This window comes from Sphaeramia orbicularis, chromosome 19, assembly GCF_902148855.1.
Source record: "Sphaeramia orbicularis chromosome 19, fSphaOr1.1, whole genome shotgun sequence".
NCBI lineage: Eukaryota > Metazoa > Chordata > Actinopteri > Kurtiformes > Apogonidae > Sphaeramia > Sphaeramia orbicularis.
Window position 1 is genome coordinate 41,572,084 of NC_043975.1, and position 25,525 is coordinate 41,597,608.

The 25,525-nt window shown below is 43.6% G+C and overlaps 1 protein-coding gene across 4 annotated transcripts in view; it reads right to left on the reverse strand.

Moving 5' to 3' along the window:
- Window positions 1–723: 723 nt before the first annotated feature.
- lrrc45 (leucine rich repeat containing 45) overlaps window positions 724–25,525 on the reverse strand; it is a 61,390-nt gene continuing 36,588 nt past the window's right edge. For all 4 annotated transcript variants that reach the window (XM_030163146.1, XM_030163144.1, XM_030163145.1 and 1 more), the window contains exons 11-18: window positions 23,657–23,734; window positions 23,470–23,581; window positions 23,311–23,381; window positions 13,654–13,746; window positions 12,107–12,199; window positions 10,222–10,395; window positions 4,719–4,866; window positions 724–1,757 (exon numbers count right to left, since the gene is read on the reverse strand). In XM_030163146.1, coding sequence (XP_030019006.1) covers window positions 1,561–1,757; window positions 4,719–4,866; window positions 10,222–10,395; window positions 12,107–12,199; window positions 13,654–13,746; window positions 23,311–23,381; window positions 23,470–23,581; window positions 23,657–23,734 — 966 coding nt within the window. In that variant the 3' untranslated portion in view covers window positions 724–1,560. The remainder of the gene's footprint in view (window positions 1,758–4,718; window positions 4,867–10,221; window positions 10,396–12,106; window positions 12,200–13,653; window positions 13,747–23,310; window positions 23,382–23,469; window positions 23,582–23,656; window positions 23,735–25,525) is intronic.

Consider the following 25,525-nt stretch of genomic DNA (forward strand, 5'->3'; position numbering starts at 1 on the left):
AATCACGAATGATTTTGCAACAGCAGTCATTTTTGTCACTCTGCCTTGAATAATTAGTTAGATTCCTAAAATTTACCTGAGATGTAAAAAAAGTGTGTAATTTTCATGTCCTTTTTATCGTGTTATATTCAGATTTTTGTATTAAATATAATGTAAAATAATATAAAAATGTGTTTTATCTGAAAAATTTTCTCTTTTATCTCAGTAAGTATTTATTTTTTTAAATAGACCCAAAGTTCTTCCAAACCTGCTTCATAACATTAGTCTACATCTGGTTTGAATTTTCAGCCCCCATGTCCTGTTTTAGGACCAGTTTCAGAGACGAACCCAAGGATAAAAAGTACCCACATTTCTCATCAGTAGTTTAGACTTGTATCTTAACCTTGGACATACAAATGGTGGAAAAGATTGAATATGAGTCTGTGTGAGTTGATCTAACTTTCATCGTTCTATACCAGGGGTGTCAAACGCCAAAGGGTCTGATCCGGTCCACAATATGAGTCTGTGAACTGTAAAAGTTACACTGAAAACATCAACAACTGTGCTGAATGGAAATGAGCACTCCCTACTTGTTCATAGTTGTTTTTTTCCTTCATTTATTTGGTACAGAAGAGGATTAGGGCCACTGGGAAAAAAAAGGCCAAATATTTTTTTCTTATTATTCTGAGAAAAAAGTCAGAATTCTGAGAAAAAAGTCAGAATTCTGACTTTTTTCTCAGAATTCTGACTTCAATCTCAGAATTCTGACTTTTTTCTCAGAATAATAATTGAAAAAAAATTGTTTTTGACCTTTTTTGTTTTTTCACCAGTGGCCCTAATCCTCTTCCAAAATTTGGTTACTTGACATATAACAAAAAATATTGTTCTGGCATTTAGAGCGAACAACAAATGTATGCTATACGTACATGTGATGTACTGAATGTGAATGTCTGATACTGAATGTCAATTAAAAAATAAATAAATAAATAAATAAATAAATAAAGAACATGAACAAGTATGGATGTCAAAATCATTTTAGTTCAGGGTCACATACAGTCCAATAATAACATAATGTATACTGATAACTCCAATAATTACTCCAAATCGCTTTGTTTTAGTCTAAAAAAGTACATGAACAACCATGTACAACCTGAAATGTCTAAAGAAAAATAATCACAATATTCTGCCTGTTACTAAAGGTTTTGTGTATTTGTAAATTGAGCTGAGACACAATATTGTTGTAATTGCACTTCTCTTTCATATGAAATATCAGGTTGTTCACATTTTTTTTAAAGGATAGTTTGTAGATGTGAATATTTTGATAAAGGAATTGGACTTTTTTCACTGTAAAACAGAAATTTTGGAGTTGTCATTATTTATAGGTTATTATTATGTTATTATTTTACTGGTCTGACCCACTTGAGATCATATTGGACTGAATGTGGAAGCGAAACGAAAGCGAGTTTGACATCTGTGTGTAAGAGTGAAAGCAGACAGGCTTTACACAGCAGGTCCTGTTCTATGATTCTACTTCCTGTATACTTGTGTAGGGGAGTGTGGAGGATTGTGGGTATTCTGGTGTCATTTCTTGGGGCTGTACTGTCCCAGAGGCGAGCCCTGGACGTATGTGAGGATGGCGCTCTGCAGGTAGCTGGCTCTGTGGGCCTCGTCCTCCCTCATCCTCTGGATCTCTGCGTCCCGGAGTCGCAGCTTCTCCAGTAAAGACGCCATCTGACTGTCTTTGTCCAGCAGTGCCTCCCTGTGGTTACTGCTCAGTACTGCAGCACAGCAAACAACAAGGACCACGGTTCAGGAACACAACTAAATTAGGCTTGAGTTGACTACAGTTCAAACTTACCCTGTCTGGCCTGGTTGCTGATAAGAACAACATTCTATTTTTTATGAACTTACGGTCAGACAAACTTAACTCCTGTAGGTCAATTTAGCTTTCACTGTCTTGTTTTATGTCTGTTCTGTCCCACTGTCTTATGTCTGTTCTGTCCCACTGTCTTGTGCCAATCTGTCTCTTTGTCTCGTCCTGTCCCTGTACACTTTTGTCTGTACGAACCCTCCCTTTATGTATATGTATATGGGCAAGGAATAGATGACAATATGAGTGTAGAACTTAAGATTCTTATTTGTTAAGCACAAGCTGTAATTAAAAATAAAGTTGGCCTCCAAAGAGGGGGGTTGGTGGTGGGTTAAAAAAAAAAAAAAAATCCATCCATCCGTCCGTCCGTCCGTCCATCCATCTTCCTCTTATCCGGGGCCGGGTCGTGGGGGTAACAGTCTAAGCAGGGATGCCTAGACTTCCTTCTCCCCAGACTCCTCCCTCTCCTCCAGGGGGACCCTGAGGTGTTCCCAGTCCAGTCCACAGACATAGTCTCTCCAGCGTGTCCTAGGTCTTCCCCGAGGTCTCCTCCTGATGGGACATGCTCGGAACACCTCCCCAGGGAGGCGTCCAGGAGGCATCCGAAACAGACATCTGATCCACCTCAGCTGGTTCCTCTGGATATGGAGGAGCAGCAGCTGTACTCTGAGCTCCTCCCTGGTGACTGAGCTCCTCACTCTATCCCTAAGGGTGCGCCCACCCACCCTACGGAGGAAGCTCATTTCGACTGCTTGTATCCGGGATCTTGTCCTTTCAGTCCTGACCCAAAGCTCATGACCATAGGTGAGGGTAAGAACTAAGACTGACCGGTAAATCGACCGGTAAATCATAGATTGACCAGTAAAAGGAGCTGCAATCCAGCTCCTTTACCACAACCGACTGATCCAGCGACTGCATCACTGCAGACACTGCACCAATCCGTCTGTCAATCTCACGCTCCATCCTTCCCTCACTTGTGAACAAGACCCCAAGATACTTGAACTCCTCCACTTGGGGCAAGAGCTCCCCACTGACCCGGAGAGGGCAAACCACCTTTTTCCGGTCGAGAACCATGGCCTCAGATTTGGAGGTGCTGATCCTCATCCCACTCACTTCACACTTGGCTCCAAACCACCCCAGTGCATGCTGAAGGTCCAGGTTCGATGAGGCCAACAGGACAACATCATCTGCAAAAAGCAGAGACGAAATCCTGCGGTCCCCACACTGAACCCCCTCCGGCCCCTGGCTGCGCCTAGAAATTCTGTCCATAAAGATTATGAATAGAACCGGTGACAAAGGACAGCCCTGCCGGAGTCCTACATGCAGCTGGAACAGGTCTGACTTAGTGCCGGCAATGTGAACCAGGCTCCTGCTTCGGTCATACAAGGACCGGCCTGCCCTTAGCAGAGGGCCCCGGACCCCATATTCCCAAAGCACCCCCCACAGGATACCATGAGGGACACAGTGGAATGCCTTCTCCAAATCCACAAAACACACGTGGACCGGTTGGGGGAACTCCTATGAACCCTCGAGAACCCGTTGGAGGGTATAGAGCTGGTCCAGTGATCCGCAACCAGGAAGAAAACTGCATTGTTCTTCCTGGATCCGAGGTTCGACTATTGGTCAGATCCTCCTCTCCAGTACCCTGGAATAGGCTTTCCCCGGGAGGATGAGGAGTGTGATCCCCGTGTGGTTGGAGCACATCCTCTGGTCCCCCTTCTTAAAAAGGGAGACCAGCACCCCGATCTGCCAACCCAGAGGTACTATCCCTGACTGCCACGCGATGTTACAGAGACGTGTCAGCCAAGACAGTCCCTGCACATCCAGAGACTTAAGGTACTTACTTGAATGTATTTTTGTAATTTCAATTTAAAAAATATAGGAAAATACCTGATTTATACTGAAAAATACAAAATGCAGAGGATAAAATTATAATAATTGGTGATAAATCAATTTGTAAAGACCCCATAGGTCATTTCCCATATTGTCATGTCATCTGAATATGCATCGTGTTAAGACCCTCAGCAGGGGTGAAATAACTTATTGCCCAAACCTTTTATCTGAACAATTTGGTCACATGGGTGATTTATCATTTGTTGTATTTTGTAAAATATTCAATAAAATGTTATGCACGCTGTCAATATAAAAAGGGGTGGGTATGATGCGTGTGCACGGACGCTCAGAGGAGTGGGACGTCACACACCGGGTTGGAAGCGTGCCAGAGCTGGAGACCCTGTGGAGCTTCATTGATGGATTTAACTCCTTTTTGGATTAAACTTTTTCCCCTTTCCACATGGATTACTGACTTCAGTGGAGCTGCTGGAACCAACACAGGCCAAACCTGTGGTGGTGATGTGAGTAGAGCCTATGGCTACGCTGCTACTGCTTTGCTTTGACTATTTGCATGCATGGACCTTGAGGAACTAAGGGGGGGGGTTTGAGCTGCTTTATGTTGAATGCCTTATAATAAATGTTTTGTGTTAAATGAGGTGTGATGGAGAAACTTTATGTGGTTGCTTTGTGGCATATTCATGGCATTTTGGGGTTAATTGTGGATACACTTGAGTGTGGGGTGTGTGTGTGGGAATTTCACCAGTGGAAATTAAAAGGCCAATACAGTGCAGAACGCAAATGTATTTTGTCTTTATCTAATTTTTCCCTGCTGATGGTTAATCCGCCCATCTCCTTAAAATGTGTTGTAGCGAGGTCACTTTAGAAAACAAGTTAACTGTTAAAACTTGGGAAACACACAAAAAAAAAACATCATTTGAAAGTTGGGACAAAAACAGTTGTGGGTCTTTAAGGGTTAAAGTGGATCATTCCAGAACCTGTCCAGTAACATTTGAAACCAATCAGATGGTTGAAGCACCTTTGAGCTCCCTCTCCAGGGCGCTGATCTTCTCTCTCAGTCCTCCCTGGGCTGTCCTCTCGGCCTGTAAATGTCCGATCTGCTCCTGCAGCTCCACTCTGACTCGACTCACCTCGGCCACTTTCTCCTGGTCCTTCCCCGACAGATCCTACAAAAACGCACCAGTGTCAGTCATGTCAAACTGATGAATCAGCATCCATGGGTAACATTCATCTAAAGCAGGGGTGTCAGACTCCCTTCAGTTAAGGGGCCACATTCAGCCCAGCATGATCTGAGGTGGGCTGGACCAGTAAGACAAGAACAGAATAACCTACCAATAATGAAAGCTTCAACCTTTTCTCATTGTTTTACACTAAAAAAAGTAAATTACAGTATAAAAATGTTTCCATTCACAAACTATCCTTTAAAAAAATGTGAATAAAATGTGATGGTGTCGTCCCCTCTGCCTCTGTGTGTTTGGCTCCACCCCCCATAGCCATATTAATTTATATTAATTAATATAAACACAAATTGATATTAATTAATATAAATATGTAATTATTTAACCCATTTTGCTATTGTTGTGGCTGCCTCTGCCACAGTAATACTAATAAACAAGATTATTTGTATTAATACATTACTAGCATTGCCCGTGGTGAGAGGTGGTGGGCTGGTGTGGGCTTGCTCATAGCCCCTCAGCTCAGCTGCCATGTGTTGGAGTTTTCCCCGGTGAATGAGAGGGTCGTGTCCCTGTGTTTTCGGGTCGAGGACAGGTGCCTCACTGTTGTCTCGGCCTACGGGCCGCACAGCAGTGCAGAGTACCCAGCCTTCTTGGAGTCCCTGGGGTGCTGGATGGTGCTCCGACTGGGGACTCCATTGTTCTCCTGAGCAACTTAAATGCCCACACGGGTAACGACAGTGAGACCTGGAGGGGGGTGATGGGGAGGAACGGCCTCCCCAATCTGAACCCAAGTGGTGTTTTGTTTGTGGACTTCTGTGCTAGTCACAGTTTGTCCATAATAAACACCATGTTCGAACAAAGGGATGCCCATAAGTGCACGTGGCACCAGGACACCCTAGGCAGGAGGTCAATGATTGACTTCGTTGTTATGTCATTAGACCTCCGGCTGCGTGTTTTGGAGACTTGGGTGAAGAGAGGGGCAGAGCTGTCAACCAATCACCACCTGGTGGTGAGTTGGATCCGCTGGCAAAGGAGGAAACCGGACTGACTCGGCAGGCCCAAACGTGTTGTGAGGGTCTGCTGGGAACATCTGGCAGAGCCCAATGTCAGCGTGGTCTTCAACTCCCACCTCCGGGAGAGCTTCTCCCAGATCCCGGGGGGGGCTGGGGACATTGGGTCCGAGTGGACCATGTTCTCCACCTCCATTGTCGAAGTGGCTGCTTGGAGCTGTGTTCGCAAGGTCTCCGGTGCCTGTCATGGCGGCAATCCCCGAACCTGGTGGTGGACCCCGGAAGTAAGGGATGCTGTCAAGCTGAAGGAGTCTTATCGAGCCTTGTTGGCTCGTGGGACTCCTGAGGCAGCTGATGGGTACCGGCGGGCCAAGCGTGCCACAGCCCGAGCGGTTGTGGAGGCAAAAACTCAGGTATGGGTGGAGTTTGGGGAGACCATGGAGAAGGACTATCTCAAGGAAATTCTGGCAAACCGTCTGGCGCCTCAGGAGGGGAAAGCAGTGCACCACCAACACTGTTTACAGTGGAAGTGGGGAGCTGCTGACCTCGACTGGGGATGTTGTCGGATGGTGGAAGGAATACTTCGAGGATATCCTCAATCCCACTGTCACGACTTCCATGGAGGAAGCAGAGGCTGAGGTCTCAGAGGTGGACTTGTCCATGACCCAAGCTGAAGTCACCCAACCAGTCTACATGTGTGGCTCCGGGGGTGGATGAGATTCACCCTAAGTACCTTAAGTCTCTAGATATGCAGGGACTGTCTTGGTTGATAAATCTCTGTAACATTGCGTGGCAGTTGGGGACAGTACCTCTGGATTGGCAGACCGGGGCGGTGGTCCCCCTTTTTAAGAAGGGGGACCGGAGGATGTGCTCCAACCATAGGGGGATCACACTCCTCATCCTCCTGGGGAAAGTCTATTCCGGGATACTGGAGAAGAGGATCTGACCAATAGTCAAACCTCGGATCCAGGAGCAACAATGCCGTTTTCTTCCTGGTCACGGAACACTGGACCAGCTCTATACCCTCCATCGGGTGCTTGAGGGTTCATTGGAGTTCCCCCAACCAGTCCACATGTGTTTTGTGGATTTGGAGAAGGCGTTCGATCATGTCCCCTTGTGGTATCCTGTGGGGGGTGCTTCGGGAATATGGGGTCTAGGGCCCTCTGCTAAGGGCAGTCCGGTCCTTGTACGACCGAAGCAGGAGCCTGGTTTGCATTGCCGGCAGTAAGTCAGACCTGTTCCAGGTGCATGTGGGACTCCAGCAGGGCTGCCCTTTGTCACCGGTTCTGTTCATAATTTTTACTGACAGAATTTCTAGGCGCAGCCAGGGGCCGGAGGGGGTCCAGTTTGGGGACCACAGTATTTCGTCTCTGTTTTTTGCAGATGACGTTGTCCTGTTGGCCTTATCGAACCTGGACCTTCAGAATGCACTGGGGCGGTTTGGAGCCGAGTGTGAAGCGAGTGGGATGAGGATCAGCACCTCCAAATCTGAGGCCATGGTTCTCGACTGGAAAAAGGTGCTTTGCCCTCTCCGGGTCGGCGGAGAGTCTTTGCCCCAAGTGGAGGAGTTCAAGTATTTTGGGGTCTTGTTCACAAGTGAGGGAAGGATGTTGTGTGAGTTTGACAGACGGATCGGTGCAGCGTCTGTAGTGATGCAGTTGCTGTATCGGTCGTTCCTACCCTCACCTATGGTCATAAGCTTTGTGTCATGACCGAAAGGACAAGATCCTGGATACAAGTGGTAGAAATGAGTTTCCTCCGTAGGGTGGCTGGGTGCACCCTCAGGGATAGGGTGAGGAGCTCAGCCACCAGGGAGGAGCTCAGAGTAGAGCCGCTGCTCCTCCATATCGAGAGGGGCCAGCTGAGGTGGCTCGTACATCTGTTTCGGATGCCTCCTGGACGCCTCCCTGGGGAGGTGTTCCGGGCATGTCCCGCCGGGAGGAGGCCTCAGACCTAGGACACGTTGGAGAGACAATGTCTCTTGGCTGGCCTGGGAAATACCTCGGGGTCCCCCTGGAAGAGCTGGAGGAGGTGTCTGGGGAGAGGGAAGTCTGGGCATCCCTGCTTAGACTGTTGCCCTCGCGACCCGGCCCCAGATAAGCGGCAGACAATGGATGGATGGATGGATGGATGGATGGATGGATGGATGGATGGATAGACGTTACTAGCGCATTGACCTGTGTGGAACCATGGGCCATATTAATACTGCTATCTAGGGACTGAAGTTAGTAAATGTGTCGTTACTGTTTTTAACTTCATTTCCCGTCATGCAGTACTGCACTTCCTGTCAACAGTCATGGCCATAGCAATGTGATTGTAAGGCTGTTGTATTCAAAATTACTAATATCTCCCAAAATACTGCTCCTATCAACTTGTAAAAACATCTCAATTTCTCAGAACTGTGCAGATACATACACACACACACGCACACACACACGCACACACACACGAAAACACACACACACACACACACACACAGACACAGACACACACACACACAGACGCTCTGAGACCTTCCAGTATTATGATATAGATATTGTTGTTTTGCTGTTATTATCATTATCATCAGGGTTCTCACTAGGATTTTTTCACAGCGTAGGAGCACCATGTACGCAGCACGTGCCTGCGTACATGGCACGAGTTTTGTCGTTTTTTAAATTTATAACTCTCTGAAACACTATTTCCTGCATTTTGAGGGGCAAATTTTGAGGAATGAAGCCAAAAAACGATGCGATATTACCCTTGCGTTTGGCGTTGCTCCCGTGCTTTGACGCAGCCATGATCATAGAAGAATATTAACTTGCACGAAATTAGGGATAATCGGAGCGGCACACTACACGCACGCACAGGCTAAATTTTAGATATAATTTTACACAGGTGATTGGTCCATTTAAATAAGATAAATTGATTGAAGTCTCATTGTCAGCCAATGAGCGTAAGGCAAGTGATGTTGCCGGGTGGGTATCAGACATTACCAAGGCACACAAAGGGGTGTTGATTATATTGTTCTCATTTACTGTCTGCAGTGCTTTGCACCAAGACAAAGGAATATATTTTTTCAAGTTCAAATCTCATTATCATTACACTGGACAATCAGAAACACACACACTGTGATGTTCTGTTGTTGTTCAAAGCAAGCAAAGGGGGCCCTCTGGTGGTCGGAATAAGTTGCACTGGCGTGTGTTTTGTCCTTTTGGTGTTACCGTAGCCAGTTCAAACATGGGAAGGAAGTAGCAGACACGTTTCTCTCATTCTGTTTGTATGGCCAGAAAGAACATTTGCCTGTGAGTATTTTATGTTCAGTTGTTGTAGTAATGAATAGTAAAACCTGTCTCTGATGTAAACTTTTGTTGTTAGATTAAAAGATGTTGTAAATCTTAAATCGATCTGAAGATGCTAATCGTTAGCATGTCTATGGATTTTCCCATTTATGTTAGCATTGAGCTAGCAGTCTTTTATCATTCATTTGAATGTATAATGCTATGTTAATGTGCTGTAACAAAGGACATAACTGAGACATGTTTTGTATGTATGTTGCAGTTTTACAGTGAAGTCTCGGGTAAAAGCTTTGGAGAGAAGTTTTCGGTGTCCAGCTTTTCTTGAGAAACCTGTTATCTATCTGCCGAGCTAGCTGCTATACACACAGGCAGGGGCAGAATACACACAAAAAAACACCGCTACACTGGCTGAAAGACAGCGTCGTGGGTCAAATCTCTGCGTCAGGGCCCCCCAGGGACAGCGTCAGGGGCCCTGACGTTGAATGACACTAGCGAGAACCCTGATCATTATTATAATAATTATTACCTCTTACCCCCCCTTCAATCCATGTCGCTTAGTTGCTCTTTATGTTTATTATCTTTTTCATTGTAATATGATGTTGTCATTGTTGTTGCTTGTCATTATTTTTGTTTGTTTGTTTATTTGCTTGATTTGTCTTTTGTTTGTTTTTTTGTTCTTTCCACTATGTCTCTTTAACTGCATCACGAATACAAAAATAAATCAAAAAATGTGAATAACCTGAACATCCATGAACAACCTGAAACTTAAGAAAAATAAGAGCAATTTTAACAATATTCTGCCTCAGTTTATCATTTACACATGTACATTATAACTTACAAATCACAGTGTAATCAAATATATAACATTTATACAGGTGAACAGGTGTACAGGTGAATAGGTGTACAGGTGAACAGGTGTAAAGATGAACAGGTTTACAGGTGAAAAGGTGAACATGTGTACAGGTGAAGATGTTTACAGGTGAACAGGTGTACAGGTGAATAGGTGTACAGGTGAACAGGTGTACAGGTTTACAAGTGAACAGGTGTGTTCTGACCTGCTGTAGCTCCTCTATCCTCCTCCGCAGTGCATCCATCTCCTTGCTGTGCAGGCTGTTCTTGTTCTGCAGCTCAGAGATGATCTGTTTCTGCTGTGTCGAGTGGAGCTGGACCTCCTGCAACGAAGAACGCACAGAACGAAGCTTCTCCTCCAATGACGACACATGCTCCTGCTGCTCACCAGTAACAGAAAAATTGAAGAAATCAAGCATCAGGACTGAAAACAGTCATCCATGACCCCATCTACAACTGTAAGTAGTCCTGTAGAGATGCCAACGTTATGTATGTGTGTGTGTGTGTGTACATATATATATATATATATATATATATATATATATACTATATTGCCAAAAGTATTGGCTCACCCATCCAAATAATCAGAATCAGGTGTTCCAATCACTTCCATGGCCACAGGTGTGTAAAATCAAGCACCTAGGCACGCAGACTGCTTTTACAAACATTTGTGAAAGAATGGGTCGCTCTCAGGAGCTCAGTGAATTCCAGCGTGGAACTGTGATAGGATGCCACCTGTGCAACAAATCCAGTTGTGAAATTTCTTCGCTCCTAAGTATTCCACAGTCAACTGTCAGCTGTATTATAAGAAAGTGGAAGTGTTTGGGAACGACAACAACTCAGCCACGAAGTGGTAGGCCACGTAAACTGATGGAGCAGGGTCAGCGGATGCTGAGGCGCATAGTGCGAAGATGTCGCCAACTTTCTGCAGAGTCGATCACTACAGACCTCCAAACTTCATGTTGCCTTCAGATTAGCTCAAGAACAGTGCGCAGAGAGCTTCATGGAATGGATTTCCGTGGCCGAGCAGCTGCATCCAAGCCATACATCAAGTGCAATGCAAAGCGCTGGATGCAGTGGTGTAAAGCACGCCGCCACTGGACTCTAGAGCAGTGGAGGCGCCTTCTCTGGAGTGACCAATCGCACTTCTCCATCTGGCAATCTGATGGACGGGTCTGGGTTTGGCGGTCACCAGCAGAACGATACTTGTTGGACTGCATTGTGCCAAGTGTAAAGTTTGGTGGAGGGGGGATTATGGTGTGGGGTTGTTTTTCAGGAGCTGGGCTTGGCCCCTTAGTTCCAGTGAAAGGAACTGTGAATGCTTCAGCATACTAACACATTTTGGACAATTCCATGCTCCCAACTTTGTGAGAACAGTTTGGAGCTGGCCCCTTCCTCTTCCAACATGACTGTGCACCAGTGCACAAAGCAAGGTCCATAAAGACATGGATGACAGAGTCTGGTGTGGATGAACTGGACTGGCCTGCACAGAGTCCTGACCTCAACCCCATAGAACATCTTTGGGATGAATTAGAGCGGAGACTGAGAGCCAGGCCTTCTCGTCCAACATCAGTGTGTGACCTCACAAACGTGCTTCTGGAAGAATGGTCAAAAATTCCCATGAACACACTCCTAAACCTTGTGAACAGCCTTCCCAGAAGAGTTGAAGCTGTTATAGCCGCAAAGGGTGGACCCACATCATATTGAACCCCATAGACTAGGAATGGGATGGCACTGAAATTCATATGCGAGTCAAGGCAGGTGAGCAAATACTTTTGGCAATATAGTGTATATACTTTTTTAGTTATATTGATCATTTCTTTCCTGCTACTTCCCATTATACCTAAATGAAGCAACTGTAACACACAACAATTTTCCCCAGGATTAAGAAAGCGTTTTGATTCTGAACAAAAAATTTATTTTTCAACAGATTCCATTAAATGTGATGATGATACTTGGGCTGAACTATTCTCAACATTACAAGATCAGGATCATAACTTTGAGTAATTGAGTTTTTTCCTTCAGTGAATGTAATACACTTCTGTAATATATGTTTAGTAAGACATCATTTAATCCTTTTTCATGGTTCACCTCTTCCAAACGGACTTGAGCCCGGACTCGTCCCAGCTCCCCATCGGCCTGGGCTCGTTCTGTCACACAGGCTGCTTTTGCTTTGCTCAGCTCCTTCAAAACACACACCCTGCATTATTTATCCATGTTACAGTAAAAAGGACAGGTCAGAGGTCACGGAACAGCAAGGCCCTGTTACCGCGGCTTCATTCTGCAGAGAACAGGTCACATTTCCTTACAGTGTGTGGACATTATTTTACTTTTCAGTGTTTTTACTGAATTTATTTGAAAAAAGTAGCTGGGATAGGCTACAGCGAACCCCATGACCCTAGTGAGGATAAAGCGGGTTCAGAAAATGAATGAATGAATAAATGAATGAATGTTTCCATATCCTTTAATGCAAATGTATGTCAAACTACAAATTAAATGTGTGAGATGTTCTGCACAGGAGTGTATAAAACAAGGCAAGGCAAATTTATTAGTATACCACAATTCATACACAGGGCAATTCACAGTGCTTTACAAAAATGGAAAAGAGACAGGTTAAAAACACCCAATTACAATTAAAACATAATCAATAAGACTTAAATAATATTCAATTAAAATAAAGTAAAAGGTCAGAGTGCAGATAGAACCCTTTCAGTCGTTCTATGCACAAGTTGAACAGAGCTGTTTTCAGCCTGGACTTAAACATTGTCAGAGTAGAGGCCTGTCTCACATCATCAGGAAGACTGTTCCAGAGTTTAGCTGAATAAAACTGAAACGCAACTTCACCCTGTTAAGTCCTGACTCTGGGCAACAGCAAAAGACCAGTCCCTGAGGTTCTCAGACCAGTCCATGAGGTTCTCAGACCAGTCCATGAGGTTCTCAGACCAGTCCATGAGGTTCTCAGGGTCCGAGATCGTTCATATGAGACCAACATGTCACATATGTAATTTGGTGCTAGACCATGGAGGGACTTGTAGACCAGCAGAGCTCTTTTAAAGTCTATTCTCTGAGTGACAGGAAGCCAGTGCACAGATCTGAGCACAGGACTAATATGGTCGTACTTCCTGGTTCTAGTCAGGACCCCAGCAGCAATGTTCTGGATGTACTGCAGCTGTCTTACAGCTGGTTTAGAGAGTCCAGTGAGAAGGCCCTTACAGCAGTCTAATCTACTAGAGATAAATGCATGGATAAGTCTGTCCAAGTCTGGTTTAGACAGTAAACCTTTGATTCTGGCAAACAAACACTAAGTTGATTGATCAGTTCCTCATTTGTAGTTGCAGTTGTTGGAACAACATTTAAGACTGTACAGAAGTCACATTAGGTGTTGAAATCACAACATTGCATCATCCTGGATGGTTTTAGCTTCAAAACTTGTTCACTTCGTGTGTTTATGTTGTTTGGAGAGACCCTTTGTTTCCTGTGGACCGGATTGCGAGAAGGCAAATACGTGCAACCTTATCAGGAAATATCTTGGCAATGAATGAAACCAGTTGGACTGTGGTTATTTGATTTACAGACTAATTAAGAGAACAGTAGTGAAGCTTCTGCACACAGAACCACAAACAGTGAATATGAAATACCTCCTCCAGTTGAATTCGCTGCCCCTCCAGTTTGAAGATTCGCTCCTGCAAAGCTCTCTCACTCTCCTGTAGATGGCGATTCATATGCTCAACCTGGATAGAAAAGAGAACTTTAAGTCTTTTACCCTTTCAAATGTCTACAGTGTGCACAATATAACAATATGGCATTCAGGGAAATTACAGACAGTGAAAGGAAATGTTATATTACAACAGAGTAGAGGGGTTCAGGGACTACTTTCAGCAGTAGATTAATCTGTATTTGCTGCATCAGTGAGTCAAAAAACTACAGGGTGTATTCACCTCTGAACAATGTCTATATCAGTGGAATTAAAACAAGTACAAAAACAGACTGAACATCAGACATCAACCATGTACTTTAACTGTCAGATGATCTGCTTTATTCTGACTGAAGGAAACACTCAGGTCCTTCTGGAACTCTGTTCATTTTTCTATCTTTAACCCTCTGGTGTCCCACCCACAGACGTCCTGATCTGTGCAGTGACAGTAATGTCATTTTTTTTCACACAGTTTATTTGTATTTTTTCTAATATATATTTTTGTATTTCCTCAACTTGACTCAATACTCAATAACTGTCATATTTTTTAACCCTGTAAATGCCATGTTTTTCATGTAATCATACCATATTTTTGATGAAAAAAATACAAAAACCTTTTTTTTCCCAACATCCTAAAAAAAAAATGGATTAGTTTTTTGTTTTTTTTTTACAGCCTGGAAAATGTCAATGATTAACAGCAACATTGGTTCATGTATAATAGAAATTATTATTTTTTGTGCTGGGTCACATGTGCTAAAATGTGTCAGTGTGCATTTTTTACTCACTTGGTAGAAGGGTGGTAGAATTTTAAAAATCACGTAAAAATGAACAACTTTTTAATTGTGACTTAAAACACATTGTGAAAATAATATGACCTTTTAAAACATGAAGTACAAAGTGTGCATAATATGTAGATATCAGAAGGTTAAAGCTCCTTGTAATGAATGGTGAATGTGATTTCCGACACTAGGCGGTCTTTGAATGCACCATGTACCATCGCGAGATGGGCAGACGTAACTTTCACCGTTCTTCTCTGACTTTATAATAATAAACCACCAGCTCTTGTTCAGTACGTAGTTTCGTGGTGTTTTTCCGATGTCAAGGCAACATTACATGGTGTCAGAAGCAGCGCAAACGCCTAACGAGCTGAAATGTCCAAGTTTAACCCTCCGTCGGAGTTTAACTTCAGGAGCCCGGGAGAATGGCCGGAGTGGAAGCAAAGGTTCACACGCTACAGGCTGGCCACGAAACTGAACAAGGAAACCGGTGAGGTTCAGGTCTGCTTGCTTATTTATGCGATGGGCAGTGTGGCGGAGAAGATTTTTGCCTCGTTTGAGTTCGCGGGGGAAGATGAAAAGAAAGAATACGACGTGGTTCTTGCCAAGTTTAATGAATATTTCATACCCAGACAAAACATAATACACGAAAGAGCCTGCTTCTACCAACGAAATCAACAAGGAGAAAAGGCTGAAGCGTACATAAGAGTCCTGTACGAACTGGCGGAGAACTGTGACTTTGGGGACAAGAGATATGAACACATCCGGGATAGGCTGGTTGTGGGCATTAGGGACAAGGAGTTGTCTCAGAAACTACAGCTCACAGCAGACCTGACGCTGGCTACGTTATACAGCAGGTACGACAGTCTGAAGAGGTAGCTAAGCAAATTAGCCTCCAAGCTAGTGGTCCCTCACTTGAGCTGCAGGTCGCAAGCGTCTCCGCAGAAGGACGTCGCAAAGTACGACACAAAAAGCACACTCCCCACGCTCAAAGAGAATCTCCAAACTGTGGTAGGTGCGGCACACAACACTATGACAAGAAGAAATGCCCTGCTGCTAAAAGTTTATGCAAAAAGTACAACAAAAAGGGGCACTGGGCTCGTGTATGCTGTACTAAAGTTGTCAATGAACTCAATGAAAACACCCAGTACCAGTTCTTAGGTGAAGTTTCTGGCCCAGCAAACCCAGATAAATGGACTGTGACTTTAAACATTGCAGATGTTCCCCTGACCTTCAAAATAGATACTGGGGCAGATGCAAGTGTCATCGGAGACAAAACATTCAATCTACTCACTAAGAAATACAAATTGTCTCCCACAACAACACCCTTCTCAGGAGCTGGAGGTCCACTCAAGTGTTTTGGGATGTTTGAGGCCAACACGTAATATAAAGGAGAAAACTATACATTTCCAGTGTATGTGATTAGAGGAAATAGCTGCCTACTCAGCCGCAAAGAAGCAGTCAAGATGGGTCTTGTAAAGAGAGTAGAGGAGGTCAGCGCTATGTTCAGAACCAGTGGTTTGTTAAAGACTGAACCTGTGAAAATCCTACTCAAAGACAATGCACAGCCATATGCAGTTCATGTGGCAAGAAGAGTCCCACTACCGCTCATGCCGCTTGTTAAAAAAGAGCTGCAGAGACTAGAGACAGAGGGCATCATTGAAAAAGTAACTGAGCCCACTGAATGGTGCGCGGCAATGGTGCCAGTTCTTAAGCCCAATAAAGTTGAGGTGAGATGCTGTGCAGACTTAAGAAAACTGAACAAAGCAGTAGCACGAGAGAAATATGTGTTGCCTACAATGGAAGAGATAATGCCAAGACTCTCAGGATCTAAAGTCTTCACGTCTCTGGACGCTGCAAGCGGGTTCTACCAAATCCCGTTGCACAAAGACAGTCGCAAACTAACCACCTTCATTACTCCCTTTGGGAGATACGCCTTTTGCAGACTTCCATTTGGGATATCGAGTGCCCCGGAGATATTTCAGCGCAAGATGGCAGAAGCACTGCAGGGGCTGGAAGGTACAGAGGTGTATATGGACGACAACCTGGTCCATAGAGACAGAGAAGAGGAACATGACAAACGCTTGGAGCAGGTCCAGAGAGTGATCGAAGCAGCCGGTCTGAAACTGAACAAAGGCAAGTGTAAATTCAAACAGCGACAAATCAGATTCCTGGGGCACAACATCGACAGAAATGGGGTGAGACCAGACCCAGCAAAAGTAAACGGTATTGAAAATTTTCCCAGACCCCAGAATGTTGCTGAGCTTAGACGCTTTATCGGTATGGTCAACTACTTGGCCAAGTTTATTCCGGAGATGTCTTCAGTTGGACAACCACTTTATGAACTACTCAAAACCAGATCAGTGTGGCAGTGGGGTTCAGCACAGGAATCCTCCTTCCAGAGACTGAAATCCGCACTGGTATCTGCGTCAATGCTCACCTTCTACGATGCTAACATGCCCACGATGGTGTCGGCTGACGCCAGCAGTTATGGGCTTGGCGGAGTTCTACTACAGCAGCATGGAGAAGATTGGAAGCCAGTCGCGTACTGCTCCAGACGACTTCGAGATCCGGAAACCAGGTATGCGCAAATAGAGAAGGAATGCCTGGCGAGCGTCTGGGCCTGTGAGCGCTTCGAGAAGTACCTGATTGGACTCGAGACTTTCACATTGATCACTGACCACAAGCCCTTAGTGCCTTTAATGAATAACAAGGACTTGGACAGTGTTCCACTAAGGTGCCAGAGACTTCTGATGAGACTGATGCGTTTTAATGCAAAAACAGTATACGCACCAGGCAAGACCCTGGCAGTGGCAGACGCACTGTCTCGAGGTCCACTGGAACATGTCGGCGATGATCAGATGGAGGAAGATGTGACGGCACACATCGGAGCAGTTATCAGCTATCTACCAGCCACCCCTCAGGAACTGCAGCAGATAAGAGACTTCACCGCCCAAGACCCCCAGCTTCAGTTAGTGAAACAGCTCACTCAGACAGGCTGGTCAGAGTATGAAAGGCAGGTCCCCGAAGCTGTCAGGGATTTTTACAAAGTACGGGGTGAACTGTCAGTGGTAGACGGGTTGGTAGTAAGAGGAAGCCGCATAGTCATTCCCACCTCCATGAGGTCCAAGATAATAGAGAAGATTCACGACGCTCACCAAGGCTTAGTGAAATGCAGAGAGAGAGCCAAACAGTTGGTGTGGTGGCCAGGGATATCCAAAGACATAAAAGCTAAAGTTTCACAGTGTGATTTTTGTACCAAAAACAGACACACCCAGATTAAGGAACCACTCATGTCAACAGTACTGCCAGATAGACCGTGGCAAAAAGTGGGTGTAGACTTATGCGAGTACAACAAGCAAACCTATTTGGTAGCTTCTGATTATTACTCTTGTTACCTTGAGATTCTGAACTTACCAGCAGCCACAACCACTCAGGTTATAGGCAGGCTAGGGGCCACATTTGCTAGATTTGGTATTCCAGAGGAGCTCGTTAGTGATAATGGGCCTCAGTTTACATCAGAGGAGTTCAGGAGGTTTAGCAGAGAGTTTGATTTTGTCCACACTACATCCAGTCCGCATTACGCGCAAAGTAATGGACATGCAGAAAGAGCAGTGCAGATAGCAAAAGGGATCCTTAAGCAGGAAAACCCCCTCCTAGCTCTTATGGTTTATAAGAGCACTCCCACCGCTTCTATAGGCTTTAGCCCAGCGGAGCTGCTGATGGGCCACAAGATCAGAACAACGCTGCCCACCCTGTCCACTAACCTGGATCCGAGCTGGCCGGACGGAGAGGAGATGCGCTCTGCGGATGCTGCGGCTAAGCTGAAACAGGCTTTCTACTACGACCGCAGGAATGGAGTTCGTCCCTTACCACTGCTGGACTCTGGAGATAGGGTCCTGATGAAACTGGACAATGAGAGACAATGGACTACACCAGGGACAGTACAAGGTAACTGTTCTACTCCCCGGTCTTATGTTGTGGCCACACCTCAAGGAGGATGTTATAGGCGTAACCAGCGGCACCTTTTGAAAGTGCCCGCTGCTCCTACACATCCAGCTGCCAGCGGTTCACCAAAAGATCCTGCCCCTGAGATCAGTGGTTCTACCACTGAGAGCTCATCGTCCCCAAAGACAGGGACAGAGACAGTTACAGTCACTCGTTCAGGCCGAGTGAGTAAGCCACCCCCTAGGTTGGAGCTCTAGCCATAGTAAGAAGATATTAAATGTTTCTTGTGTTGTATTCAAAGATATATTTTGCTCTAAAAAGAGAAATGCTTTATTTTGGTAAAAGCAAGAATGTAATGTTATGAAACCCTTATAAGATGCTGAAAAAAAAGTGCTCTCTAGTTATTGCACATTGCAGCTGTGTTAAAGATATATTTCTTGGTTATATTTGATTGTTGACATACTAAGTAGTTATGGTTACAGAGACTGGGTGGAGTGACATAATAATATTAATGTGAACATTACTTTCTCAAAAGAGGGGGAGATGTAATGAATGGTGAATGTGATTTCCGACACTAGGCGGTCTTTGAATGCACCATGTACCATCGCGAGATGGGCAGACGTAACTTTCACTGTTCTTCTCTGACTTTAATAATAAACCACCAGCTCTTGTTCAGTACGTAGTTTCGTGGTGTTTTTCCGAAGTCAAGGCGACATTACACTCCTCTGAACTCAAAAACAGATCTTGTTCCTGTTCTTTTCCTGGTTTCCTGGTTTTCAGTTGTTGACTGAATCTGAAGCTGGAAATCTCTTCTTTTCAGTCAGATTTGTTGCATCAGAACTTTTAGTCCAGTGGTTCCAACCTTTTTTTTACTCCTGACTCCATTTTAACATTACAAATTTCTGGCAACCCCAGACATTCAAAACAAGAGACTTTTTTTTTTTTTTTTTTGCTCAAATTAATTTATTTTTGATCCTGTAATAGTTTTCTATCCTCTTTTTCAAATCCAGGTTAATTTTAGAGGACATTTAATCTATATAATGTATATTAATGTGGACATTTAGTCTATTTAATGTATTTTATTGTGGACGGAGGCAGTACAGCCAGGTGTAGATTACTGCACAAAGGGAGAATTGGGTTTTCCTTGGTCCAGGATATGTACAGTCATTCCAGCTTGGATTAACAAGGCTGGCAAGTAATACTGAACAAACAAGAACTCAAACTATGAATTATGAAAGAGCTGCAGCATCTGAAACTGACCACAATGAACATTTGACACATAAACAGAACCAGAGAGAAACAGAACCACAGTGGTTCAGTTTCACAACCACAGTTTGGGATTGGCTCTGTCAACTCAACACAGATTTATATTTGGAAGTTTTTTTTTCTTATTTTTATCAATTACTATAAATTTCAGACGACCCCATTTGAATTCCGGTCAACCCCACGTGGGGTCCCAACCCCAAAGGTGACAAACACTGTTTTACAGACTCAGTTATGTTTTACTGTGAACTTCTGACTGTGTGAACCAGAAGTCGCAAGAAGCTTTTTTTGTTTGTTTTTAATGTTTTTGTTTTTAACTGTTCACACCACCACCATCATTATTACATTTTCATCATATCTATTATATATTCATCATTATATATATATATATATATATATATATATATATATATATATATATATATGTACAGGGTGGGGAAGCAAAATTTACAATGAACATTTAGTTGTTTTTTTCTCAGCAGGCACTACATCAATTGTTTTGAAACCGAACATATATTGATGTCATAATCATACCTAACACTATTATCCATACCTTTTCAGAAACTTTTGCCCATATGAGTAATCAGGAAAGCAAACGTCAAAGAGTGTGTGATTTGCTGAATGCACTCGTCACACCAAAGAAGATTTCAAAAATAGTTGGAGTGTCCATAAAAACTATTTATAATGTAAAGAAGAGAATGACTATGAGCAGAACTATTACGAGAAAGTCTGGAAGATACTATTAAAGAAGAATGGGAGATGTTGTCACCCAAATATTTGAGGAACACTTGTGCAAGTTTCAGGAAGCGTGTGAAAGCAGTTATTGAGAAAGAAGGAGGACACATAGAATAAAAACATTTTCTATTATGTAAATTTTCTTGTGGCAAATAAATTCTCATGACTTTCAATAAACTAATTGGTCATACACTGTCTTTCCATCCCTACCTCAAAATATTGTAAATTTTGCTTCCCCACCCTGTATACATATATATATATATATATATATATATATATATATATATATATATATATATATATATATATATATATATGTCTGATGTTTGAGGCTCAGGTCACAGGACCTTCATCACAGATTCAGTATATTGTAAATTCATTTGTGGTGCTTTGCAAGGTTATTATTGTTAATGAAAACTAACGAAATGACAAAAACTAGAATTGAAAAAACATTTTCGTGAACTGAAATAAATAAAAACTATAATTAAAAGAAAAAAATGATAAGTAACTGAAACTGTATTGTGTGCTTACAAAACTAACTAAAACGTATAAAAATTATGGATAAAATTCCCTTCGTTTTCGTCTTTGTCGGATTGATATAAAATCGATTTATTTCACTCTAGCAATTTTAGCTAGCGGCACCATGTGATATTTAACGGTCCATCACTTGTGGTCACTTGTGGTTTACAGTCGTCTTCTGGTTCCCACTCTACCTGGAAACATGGAGACTAAAGTTGGGAGAAAGCAGCAGAGTTCTGTCTGGGATTTATTTGAATATGACGGAGAAGAAGAGAAAAGACAGGGCTCAAAATTAACTTTTTGACCTAGGAGCACTGTGCTCCTAACCCTAAAAAGTTAGGAGCACAGGCTAAAATCTAGGCGCACCACTATTATATAAAAAATTTGGAGAACAAGCAAAACTCTTGGCCATACCAAGTAATATTCCTATATGTATTTAAGCAATGTTAACAACCTAGAATAAAGTATTTGAATAGAGTATGAAAGAAAAAGCTTACATTGACACAGGTGCAAAACAATTGTCAATGTGTGGTATATACTTTAGTTGGTTCTTGGAGAAGAAAGACGAATCACACCATTATTTGCAACAACCAACTTTTTTATTTCATGGCCTAAAGGCCCTTAGGAGCCGTTTACACGGCGTCGGCTTCAGTCGACTCCGGGAAGATTTCATCGCGGATTAGCCTTCTGTTAACATGGAAACGGTGCCTAGAGTGCCTGAATCCGGAAACTTTTGATACCAGGGTCCAGGGTGGAACGTTATCGATACGCTCCGCATTCCAGCTCCGTGTTAACGCGAGTCGGAGCGTTCCGGGGTAAAATATGACGTCACCGCATGCGCGCGCAGCCAAGAACCGCCAGTTAACCCACTCCGGGCCAGTTGGTGGCGGTAATGCGCCTCCAAGCTGGTTTGCCAGCCTCTATGACACAATAAAGCTGCAGAAAAAGAAGGAACAACCACAACAGCAATGGCCGGTTTCAGAACAGCATACGTGCTGCTAACTGTGCTCAGCTCGTCTGTCCAGACAAAGAAGTCCTGCATCTTTGTACGACCACTCGCCATTGTTGTTTGTAAATAGTGTTGTCCGCCTCCTCTTCTTCTTCTTCTTCTCCTCATTTAAAGGCTGTCTAAACCGGAAATTGTTTGTGCGCAGGCGCCTGTTTTACCACCACTGTTTCACTACAGCTCTACATCGCCAGCTACTGGTCTGGCATGGCCACTACAGCGTATTCAGCCGTCCTCGCGGACTCATGTTAATGCAGATCGTTATCATAGCGGCGGCGTCTTAACGCGGAATGATTTTATAACGCAAAGGAGAAATCTTTGCGGAGTGTTGCCGTGTAAACGTACCCTTAGTCACTGTGGTCTACACCACGCCTGAAGTCAGGAGATTGTTTCAAACGTTGGTGGAGTTATTTGATCCCTTTGTTTATGCCGCCTGCGCATAAACTAGACTGGGACTAGATTTTCCGCTTCAGTCAGCGGGGCGTGGAGCTTGTTTATTTTCAGCTGATGAGTTACTTCTGCAGCCATTATTCTAGGCGCACGTATTAATTTTCGCTCATTTTTTTTATTGGCGCACCGTGCGATCGTAATCTCAAAAACAGTCGCACTACCGAAATTCTCAGGCGCATGCGACCGTAATTCAGTCGCAGTCACGAGCCCTGAAAGATACGACAAAACTAAAATTAACACTAAAACTAAACTAAAACTAAGCATTTAGAAAAAAATTAAAACTAATAAAAACTAGCAAACCTGCTCTAAAAACTAATTAAAACTAACTGAACTAGAAGCACTCGGAGAGCGCAGACCTCCGCCAAGGCTGATCAGTGGCCCCCCCACCGTGGGCCCCCCCATGCCAAGGAAGTTATGTTTTTGCCAGGGTTTGTTTGTCTGTCTGTCTGTCTGTCTGTCTGTCTGTCCGTTAGTGTGCAACATAACTCAAAAAGTTATGGACAGATTTTGATGAAATTTTCTGGTCTGCCCCCCCCCCCCCCGTGGGCCCCCCCACCCCCGATCACCACCAAAATTTAATCATTTCTTCCTTATCCCATTTCCAACAAACCCTGAAAATTTCATCAAAATCTGTCCATAACTGTTTTGAGTTATGTTGCACACTAACGGACAGACAAACAGACAGACAGACAAACAAACCCTGGCAAAAACATAACCTCCTTGCCGGAGGTAATTAGAGAAAAAAAAAGTCAAAACTAAATAATACAGCTATAATGAAAAATCCAAAACTATTAGAACCTTGGTGCTTTGTCATCGAGTCCCAGATAAATATTTACAGACATACTGACTGAATTGATGGACTCCAGATGTTCAACACATGACTGTACAAAGACCCAGAATGCACCTCTTTGTGACGCAGTGTGTCCATGTCGTCCAGGGCTTGCTTTGAGCGGCGCTTTTCTATTTCCAGATGATCTGTTAACAGGGAAATATGAACACTGACAGAGGAAAGTCCCCAGTGCATTTTGAATACATCATATGATTTTATGTCGGTGTGCGTTACCTTCAGTTTGAGCGAGTCGTAACTTCAGCTCAGCCGTACTGTTCGTCAGTTCTCGCTTCAGCTCAAAAATCTGCTGCTGGTGAGACTTGCACCTGCATTCCACCTCCTCCACCTTCAATACACAAGAAAAACACCACTTTAAGTCCAATTCCTGGACAGTACATAGATACAAACCCCACCTCCTCACCTTACTCCGAAGCTGGTTGTTGGTTTCTGTCAGATTCTGAAGCTCTCTGAGGAGTTTTCCTTCTCTTAGTGCACTTTCCTACAGTGTAAAACCATGACATTACAAAAGTTTAGATACAGTCATTTAAAATGTCATGTAAGGGAACCATCGTAACTCTACTCCCCTCATTTACTTCAGACTGTGAAACCAAATCAGAAAAAGAGAAAAAGAATGCAGCGATGATAAAATGTCCTTGGACTGGTCATTTATTGCACTTAATTGTCATTTTACACCTTAATTTATTTTGCACCTTACAGTTTAATTATCCAGGTCTGTATTTATACTTCTTAATTGTCATGTATAGTATTATGGTGTTAAATTGGGTGCGAAGCAGTTTGTGAAGATGGGAGACTGTCATTAGGAGTGTTTGGATATTGTGTTTGGTGGGGTTATTGTTGGGACCTTAACTATTTCTAATGTACATTAATGATATATGTAAAGTGTCTGAACAAGTGAAATTTATATTATTTGCTGATGACACAAATATGTTAGGAACTGGTGAGGATTTACAGCAACTTTTGGACTCAATCACTTCAGAGCTAAATAAAACTAAATTATGATTTGACAAATATAAGTTGTCAATAAATCGGTGTAAAATGAAAATCATGATTTTTGGTAAATGTAAAAGAAGTAATCAGGTGAAGGTAAAAAACAGAGGATGTAGATATAGAAAGGGTGAATCAAAACACATTTCTTGGAGTGGTAATTTATGATAAAATTTGCTGGAAACCTCAGATAAAACATGTACAAAATGATGTGACTTCCGGGGGAACCCATGTGCGAGTCAGATGTGTAATTTTCTGCTCCATCTCAATTGGCCTGAAATCATCCCCCGAATTGAAAATTTCAATTCGTAAACTTATACAGCAGAGAGATGAGTGAGGGAAAGTCTCAGAGAGGCCAAAAGAGTTTGAAAAATCAACTGACTGGACAGTTGACAATGAAGAAAGTCCAAATGGAAACCTTCGATGATGCAAATGCCACTGTGCTAACTAGCAAAGAAGCTAGCAAACCCGGAGATGAACTTCATGAAATCTACTCCATTTCCAAAGACCTCCGCAACTTCAAAAACGACATACACACAGCTATCTCCGAACTTAAAGAAGACTTAAGGAAGGACCTGACAGACGAGGTGACAAAGCTAAAACACAAGCTTAACCGCAAGCTAGAGGAAATGGGAACGACACTTCAAGCTCAAGGCCGGCCTATTACAGAGGCAGAGGAGCGGATTTCTGAAATTGAAGAAAGCGGCTCCATAACTAAAGAGACCCTGCTCTGCCTGCTAAAAGAACAACGTAAACTGCGACAAAAGGTGACAGATCTGGAAAGCAGGTCCCGAAGAAACAATATTCGGATGTATGGTTTGCCTGAAGACGCCAAGGGTGACTCGATGATCCAGTTTGTGGAAAGTTTACTGACCACGAAGCTTCCCTTACCTCAAGGTATGTCCCTTAAAATCCAGCAGGCCCACAGAGCTTTGGCCCAGAAGCCGGGACCCAACACTACCCCACGGTCCATTGTTATAAATTTCCTCCAGTTTGACACTAAAGAAACTGTCCTTAAACTAGCTTAGAAAACAAAAGTCCTTATTAATAACAAGCAGGTCTTTTTTGACCACGACTATGCCTATGATGTAATGGAGAAGCACAGATCTTATGGAGGAATTAAAAAAAGCACTCAAAGAGGAGGGCATCTGCTTCCAAACTCCGTACATGTGGATTCGGATCCACTGGAGCACCGGCCCACGGACCTATGAGGACGCACAGGCAGCCGCACTGGAGCTGAAGGCGCGGGGGATTCCTGTAAACATGACCAGAGAGGAGCCAGGTT